Source organism: Chamaea fasciata, unplaced genomic scaffold (genome assembly GCF_029207755.1).
Source record: "Chamaea fasciata isolate MVZ Bird 193981 ecotype frontalis unplaced genomic scaffold, bChaFas1.0.hap1 SCAF_31, whole genome shotgun sequence".
Lineage (NCBI taxonomy): Eukaryota > Metazoa > Chordata > Aves > Passeriformes > Sylviidae > Chamaea > Chamaea fasciata.
This window is the reverse complement of record NW_027094116.1, coordinates 3,121,923-3,130,316: the sequence shown is the minus strand read 5'-3', so window position 1 is coordinate 3,130,316 and position 8,394 is coordinate 3,121,923. Positions and strand designations below refer to the sequence as shown.

Here is an 8,394-nt window from a genome sequence, read left to right as displayed (position 1 = left end):
GGTCGGCCTCTTCTCCTCCTCCTCCTCCTGCTGCTGCTGCTTCCCCCCGCGGCCTCTCCCCCGGCGCTTCGTGGCGCAGCCGCCGCGCAGGGAATCGGCCTTTTTTTTTTTAAAAAGAAAAAACCCCACTGGGGGCAGGATTTTCGGGGTTGATTTTTCGCTGGTTTATCTGAGGGGTTTTTGGTGTTGTTGTTGTTTTTTTTTTTTTTCTTCCACTCCCAACAGCAGCGGCGGCAGTGACCGGGATGAGCCGCCCGCGCCGGCCGCAGGGCCGGGCTGGCCGAGCGGAGCCTCGCGGGATGGCAGCGCTCCAGGTAACGTTATCATCCCCCAAAATCTTCCCTCTTGGCTTTTCCAGGGATTCTTCCTTTCCTAAACCCTCTCTCTCTCTCCTGGCGGGGGGGAAGTGGCGCAATTCTCCTTCCAGAGCCGCTTTTGTTTGGTTTGTTTTTTCCTCCCCTCCTCGGGAGGATTCGCCAACTTTTCCTCCCTCCCCCTCTCCCATCCGGTGTCTCCGGGAGCTTTGGAATTGGCCCCCCCAAAAAAAAATAAATCTCTCCTGAAATTCCAGGAATCCCGTTCCGCCGGGATTGCCGAGGGTCGCTCGGCCACCCCCCCCCCCCCCCCCGGTCGGGAAATGTTTTTTCCCTGGAAAACTTGGGCTGGAGTTGGTGGGGAGTTGAATAAAGAGAAATAATTGAGGTTTCGTCATTGCCTCGGCTTCCCTGTAATCCAGGAGGGAATAACTGGGTGGGAAAAGGGATTTTCCAGGGTTTTTTGTTGTTTTTTTTTTTTTCCCGGTGTTGGATGAGTTTTGTGAAGTTTCGGGAGTGGATCCCGTGGATCCCGTGGATGCGATCCGGGAAATGATCTCTGGTTTCTTGCCTTGGAATTCTGAGTGGGATTTCAGGGCTCCGCTCCTGGAATTCCTGCTCCTGGAATTCCTGGATGGTTGATCCCTTCTCCTGCAATTCCTGGGTGATCCATCCCTGCTCCAGGAATTCCTGGATAAGTTTTGCTCCAGGAATTCCTGGGGGATTTCTCCTCTGGGAATTCCTGGATAATTTCTGGAATTCCTGGGGGATTTCTGCTCCTGGGATTCCCGGCTGATCCTTGCTCCAGATTTCCTGGCTAATTTATCATCCCACAGTTCAGGGTCCACGCTTGGGATCAGCCCAGGAGCTGCCCTTGGAATCCAAGTGGGAATAAAAGTGAATTCCTGGGTTTTTGTTCCCTGCCTTTTCCCGTTTTTCCTCAACATTTGGGAAAGAAAAAAAAAAAAAACAAACCAAAAAACCCTTGGAAAACCTCAAAGAATGGGAATTTTTATACAGAATTTGATCCGCAGGGAGGAGGAAATTCCAGGATTTTGGGATTGTTCCAGGAATCCTGTGGGATTTGTGGGAAGAGGGAAAAAGTTTTGAGGTTTTTTTTAAATTTTATTTTATTTTTTTGGGGGGATGATTTAAGTTTCGGGAAGGAAGGAAATCCCTGGAATTTTCGTGTCCTGGGATAGAAGGGGAAAATCTGGGATGTGGGGAATAAAACACGGATGGGAATTGTGGCAAAGCTCGAAATCCCGAATTTCCACCCCCGTTTCTTTGGGATTGGTTGAAAACTAAGATTTTTTTTTTTTCCGGCTCTTGTGGGGTTTTTTAGGATCTAAGAGGCACCAAAAATTTCAGGAATGTGGGATTTGGAGCGCTGGGAACGGAGCAAAACTCTCAGACTTTGATCAGGATTTGGGTGGCTGGGATTTCTTGGGGGGGGAGAAAAAGAGGAAAAAAAGAAGGAAAAAAAGAAGGAGAAAAGGAAGGAAAATTTTTTGGGGGAAAAAAAGAAGAAAAGAAGGAGAAATGGTTTTTGGGGGGAGAAAAAGGGGAAAAAAAAGAAGGAGAATGGTTTTTTGGGAAAAAAAAGAGGATGAAAAAGAAGGGAAAATGGTTTGGGGGAAAAAAAAGAAGGAGAAATGTTTTTCCTGTTTTTCCAGCCCTGAGCCCCTCTGTTCCTCCTCTTTAATCCCACCCCTAATCCAAATTTTTTTCCCTATTTCTTCCCAATTTTTCCCATATTTTTCCCAATTTCATCCCAGCTTCTTCCCAATTCTTCCGTGATTTCATCCCAACTTTCTTCCAATTTCATCCCAACTTCATCCCGATTTTTTCCCAATTTTTTCCCCAGTTTTTCCCAACTTCATCCCAAACTTTTCCCAGGTTTTTTCCCAACTGCGTCCCGATTTTTTCCTCGATTTCATCCCAACTTCATCCCGATTTCGTCCCATTTCATCCCAACTTTTTCCCAGTTTTTTCCCCCGGTTTTTCCCAACTTCCTCCCAAACTTTTCCCATTTTTCCCAACTGCATCCCGATTTTTTCCCAGTTTCATCCCAGCTTCGTCCAATTTCATCCCAACTTCTTCCCGATTCTTCCATGATTTCATCCCAACTTTCTCCCAATTTCATCCCGATTTTTTCCCAACTTCATCCCAGTTTTTTCCCAGTTTCATCCCAGCTTCATCCCGATTTTTTCCTCAATTTCATCCCAACTTCATCCCAGTTTCATCCCCACTTCATCCCGATTTTTTTCCTCAATTTCATCCCAACTCCATCCCGATTTCATCCCACTTCATCCCGACTTCTTCCCAGTTCTTTCCCCCAGTTTTTCCCAACTTCCTCCCAAACTTTCCCCAGTTTCCTCCCAACCTGATCCCGATTTTCTCCTGCTTTCCTCCCAACCTGATCCCATCTTTTTTCCCTCTCTCCCCAGCTCTGAGCCCGCGCCGCCCCTTCCCCCGTCCACCATGGGCGACTCTCCGGCCGGGACCCTCCCGCCGGATCCAGGGAACGCCGCCGCCGCCGCGTCGTCGTCGTCCTCCTCCTCCCTGAGCGTCATCACGGAGGGCGTGGGCGAGCTGCCCCTCATCGACCCCGAGGTGGCCAAGAAAGCCTGCCAGGAGGTCCTGGAGAAGGTCAAGCAGCAGCTCCACCACTCGGCCGAGCCCGTCCCCAACGGGCAGAGCTGCCAGATCCGCTGCCTGGACGACCCGCCGGGATCCGGCATCCGAGAGGAAGAAGAGGAGACCTCCAGCCCTTCCTCCAGGACGGCCAGGAAGCGGCAGCACCAAGCCAAGCAGTCGTGGCTCCTCCGCCTCTTCGAATCCAAGCTCTTCGACATCTCCATGGCCATCTCCTACCTGTACAACTCCAAGGAGCCCGGCGTGCAGGCCTACATCGGCAACCGCCTCTTCTGCTTCCGCCACGAGGACGTGGACTTCTACCTCCCGCAGCTGCTCAACATGTACATCCACATGGACGAGGACGTGGGCGACGCCATCAAGCCCTACATCGTGCACCGCTGCCGCCAGAGCGTCGACTTCTCGCTGCGCTGCGCGCTGCTGCTGGGCGCCTACTCCTCCGACATGCACATCTCCGCGCAGCGCCACTCCCGCGGCACCAAGCTCCGCCGCCTCATCCTCTCCGACGAGCTCAAGCCGGCCGGGAGGAGGAGGGAAGCGGTCGGCGTCGGTCCCGGCGCCGGCGTTGACGCGGGGTTGTCGCCGTCCAAACGGACTCACCAGAGGTCCAAGTCGGACGCCACCGTGTCCATCAGCCTCAGCAGCAACCTGAAACGAACGGCCAGCAATCCCAAGGTGGAGAGCGAGGAGGAGGTAAAGGTTCGGGAGATGTTCCGGGTGGGAATTCCGTGGGTCGTTCCTTGGGATTATTCCCGGAGCTCCTCTGGGATCGTGGTCGTTCCTCGGGATTCATCCCGGAGCTCCTCCGGGGTTGTGGTTGTGCTCCAAGGCAGCAATCCCAAGGTGGAGAGCGAGGAGGAGGTAAAAATTCGGGAGATGTTCCGGGTGGGAATTCCGTGGGTCGTTCCTTGGGATTCATCCCAAAGTTCCTCCGGGGTTGTGGTTGTTCCTTGGGATTCATCCCAAAGGTCCTCCAGGGTTGTGGTTGTGCTCCAAGGCAGCAATCCCAAGGTGCAGAGTGAGGAGGAGGTGAAGGTTCAGGAGATGTTCCGAGTGGGAATTCCGTGGGTCGTTCCTTGGGATTCTTCCCGGAGCTCCTCTGGGATCGTGGTCGTTCCTTGGGATTCATCCCAAAGTTCCTCCGGGGTTGTGGTTGTTCCTTGGGATTCATCCCAAAGTTCCTCCGGGATCGTGGTCGTTCCTTGGGATTCATCCCAGAGTTCCTCCAGGGTTGTGGTTGTGCTCCAAGGCAGCAATCCCGAGGTGCAGAGCGAGGAGGAGGTGAAGGTTCGGGAGGCGTTCCGAGTGGGAATTCCGTGGGTCGTTCCTTGGGATTCATCCCAGAGTTCCTCCGGGGTTGTGGTCGTTCCTTGGGATTCATCCCAAAGTTCCTTTGGAGTTGTGGGTGTGCTCCGAGGCTCGTCCCGCTGGGAAAGGGATCTCCAGGGAACTTGGGACTGATCCCAGAGCTCCTCCAGGGTCGGGGCTGTTCCTCGGGATTGATCCCAGAGCTCTTCCAGGGTCGGGGTTTTTCCTCGGGATTGATCCCAGAGCTCCTCCGGGGTCGGAGTGGTGCTCCGAGGCTCAGGGAACCGGGAAACTCCCCTGGTCGTTCCTTGGGATTCATCCCGAAATTCCGTTAGAGTTCATCCTGTTGGGAAAGGGATCTCCGGGGGCTTGGGATGGATCCCAGAGCTCCTTTGGGGGAAATGGACGGGAAACGATCCCAGAATTCCCCGGGGGAGGGGAAATGGACGGGAAACGATCCCAGAATTCCCCGGGGGAGGGGAAATGGACGGGAAACGATCCCAGAATTCCCCGGGGGAGGGGAAATGGACGGGAAACGATCCCAGAATTCCCCGGGGGAGGGGAAATGGACGGGAAACGATCCCAGAATTCCCCGGGGGAGGGGAAATGGACGGGAAACGATCCCAGAATTCCCCGGGGGAGGGGAAATGGACGGGAAACGATCCCAGAATTCCCCGGGGGAGGGGAAATGGACGGGAAACGATCCCAGAATTCCCCGGGGGAGGGGAAATGGACGGGAAACGATCCCAGAATTCCCCGGGGGAGGGGAAATGGACGGGAAACGATCCCAGAATTCCCCGGGGGAGGGGAAATGGACGGGAAACGATCCCAGAATTCCCCGGGGGAGGGGAAATGGATGGGAAACGATCCCAGAATTCCCCGGGGGAGGGGAAATTTGGGATCGTTTTCCATCCATTTTCCCTTCCCTGATGAATTCTGGGATCATTTCCCGTCGATTTTCCCTCCAGGTGCGATCCAGACCTGGTTGTCCCAATTTTTTTGGGGAATTTTTGCCCCAAAATTCCCAGGGTTTTTTGTGGGGTTTTTTTGGTTTTTTTTGGAAAATCCAAAATCGTGGATTGATGGACGCCCAGCGCTGGAATTTCGGGATATTATGGGATGGGAATCCCTTGGGATGGAGCTCGGAGGGAAATGTGGGAGTGGCAGGAAAAGTTTGGGATAAATCAGGGGAAAAAAAAAAAGGAAAAGGCCTCAAAAATGGGGATTTTGGGGAATTTTTTGGGATCGTTTCCGTGGTGAAATTCGGGATAAGCGGGAATTTAGGGGGAAAAAAAAAAACCCAACACGTGGATTTGGTGATGGAAAAGGTGAGAAAATCCAAAGAATTCGGGGCTGGATCCGTCCTTGTCCTTCCAGGGGTGGGATAACGAATCTCAGAGAGGAGGAAAAAAACCTGGAAAATCCTGAGAATCCCGGGAATTCGACGCTGGGATTCTTGGAATTGCTCCAGGGATTCCAAGGGGATGGAACCGAAAAAACAACACCCAAAAAACCCAAAAACTTTGGGAATTGCTGGAAGTCAACCCGGAGTTAAACTTTTTTTCCCCCTTTCCTCCTTCCTCTCTTTCCTACGGAAAAAAATTCCCCGGAAAAAACTTGCCCCAAAATTCCCTTTTTTTTTTGTTTTTTTCCTGCTTTTTCCCAGGAATTCTCCTCGAGTACGGAAAGCCTGGAGAAATCCTTGGCTCCCGTAAGTTTTATCCCGGTTTTTTTGTTGTTGTTTTTTTCCAGAGGTTTTTCCCTCTCCCCCCTGGCAGCATTTCCTCCGTTTCCACCTTCCCACCTCTGGAATTTCCCAGCATTCCTCAAATATTCCCCCCAAAAAAAAAAATCCCAAGAAAAATTCCCAGGATCGTTCACCGCGACTTGTTCCTCGGAAATAATTCCGGGAAAATTCCTTCCAGTTGGATAAAATCAGGGGAAAAAAAAATCTCATTTTTCCCCCTCAAAATCCATCTGGGAATGAGGAAATTCCCATTTTTTCCCTAAAATTCCATCTGGGAATGAGGAAATTCCCATTTTTTCCCCCAAATCCATCTGGGAATGAGGAAATTCCCATTTTTTCCCTAAAGATCCATCTGGGAAATGAGGAAATTCCCATTTTTTTCCCTAGAATTCCATCTGGGAATGAGGAAATTCCCATTTTTTCCCTAAAATTCCATCTGGGAATGAGGAAATTCCCATTTTTTTTCCCCAAATCCATCTGGGAATGAGGAAATTCCCATTTTTTCCCTAAAATTCCATCTGGGAATGAGGAAATTCCCATTTTTTTCCCCCAAATCCATCTGGGAATGAGGAAATTCCCATTTTTTTTCCCCCAAATCCATCTGGGAATGAGGAAATTCCCATTTTTTCCCCTTGCAGGTGGAAGAGGAAATGCTGTTTTTTCCCTCGGAATTTGGCTCCCAAAATTTGCTTTTTTTAAAATTTTGTTTGGTTTTTTCCATATTTTTTTTTCCCACCAATCATTCCTTGATTTCGTTCTTTTAATTCCTTTTTTTTTTTTTCCCCCCATGAAAATTCCAATCGAATCCCGGCGTTTTCCCTGATTTTTCTCTCTGGAATGAGCCTTTTCTCCCCTTTTTTTTTCCTCCCTTTTTTTTGGGATCTTTCCCTCTTTTCCCAGTGGGAATTGTGTAGTCCATGATTTCCTCCAGCACTGGAATTTTTTGGGAAAAAAAAATTTCCACCTTTTTTTTTTTTTTTTTTTTGGCTTTTCTTGGAATTCCTGGATCCTGCTGGGAATTCCCAAGGATCCTTCCCACTCCCGGATTTGGGAATTTTGGGATTTGCTCCCAAATTTCGGGCTCATCCTGAATCCTGCTGCTTTTTTAAGGATAACGAGATGCTTGGGATGAGCTCCAAGGCCAGAATTCCCACCCAAAATTCCAGGAATTCCTTGATTTCCTCCCAGCCCAGCCAAGGGCTCCTCTCCGGGTTTGTTTGGTTTGTTTTTTCTCGGGAATCGACGGAAAATTGGGAGAATTCCTCATTCCCTGTGGAATGTTCTGCTGGAATGGGAAGGATTCCGTGGGAATGCTGGCATGAGGAATGGGATCAAGAGGAAAATTCCCTCTGGAATGGGAAGAAGAAGAATTTCCCCTTTGGAATGGGAAGAAGAGGAATTTTCCCTTTGGAATGGGAAGAAGAGGAATTTTCCCTCTGGAATTTGTCTTGGGAATGGGAAGAAGAGGAATTTTCCCTCTGGAATGGGAAGAGGAATTTTCCCTTTGGAATGGGAAGAGGAATTTTCTCTCCGGAATGGGAAGAAGAAGAATTTTCCCTCTGGAATTTGCCTTGGGAACGGGATGAAGAGGAAATTTTCCATTTGGAAAAGGATGAGATGAAGAGGAATTTTCCCTTCGGGATTTCCCCTCTGGAATTTCCCTCTGGAATGGGATGAAGAAGAAAATTTCCTTTGGAATGGGTTTAATTTCCCTCTGGGATGGGAAGAAGAGGAATTTCCCTCTGGAATTTCCCTTCGGAATGGGATGGAGAAGAATTTTCCCTCTGGGTTGAAGAGGAAATTCCCCTCTGGAATTTCCCTCTGGAATGGGATGGAATTTCCCAACTCCTCCGGCTGGAAGATCCAAGATTTCCCACCGGACCCAGAATTCCAGAGGCTCCCAAGGGATCCTGGAATATTCCTGAGGTTGGGAGAAGATCCTTGGGAAGCGTTTTTGGGATCCTTGGGAAAACCAGGAATCCAAAACTCCTCCGGATCCAGGCGGGGCTGATCCCTGGATTGATCCCAAATTCCCAAATTCCCCTGGGAATTTCCCGCTTTTCCCAGGGGGACAAACTCCACAAAAAAAAAAAAAAAAACCTGGATGGGAGGATCGGGAATACCAGAACCACTGGAAAATCCGGGAAGCATCCCTGGGATATCCCGGGGTTTTTGCAGGAATGGGATTCAAGCCATGGAGAGCTGAAGGAATTTTTGGGATCCAGCCGGGATCTGGCACCTCTGGAATATTTCTCCCGTGCCTGGAGCCAGGAAAGCCAAGAATTCCTGGAATTCCTGAGGGAATTTTTAGCCATGGACTACAAATCCAAAGGATTCCCAGCTGGGAATTCCCGTCCTCCTCCTTCT

At 50.3% G+C, this 8,394-nt stretch overlaps 1 protein-coding gene across 1 annotated transcript in view; it reads left to right on the top strand.

The window, feature by feature from the left end:
• PI4KB (phosphatidylinositol 4-kinase beta) overlaps nt 1–8,394 on the top strand; it is a 28,734-nt gene continuing 20,340 nt past the window's right edge. Inside the window, 3 exon segments of the mRNA XM_066206922.1 lie at nt 1–314; nt 2,765–3,665; nt 5,947–5,991. Of these exon segments, the coding sequence (XP_066063019.1) occupies nt 2,799–3,665; nt 5,947–5,991 (912 nt within the window). The 5' untranslated portion in view covers nt 1–314; nt 2,765–2,798.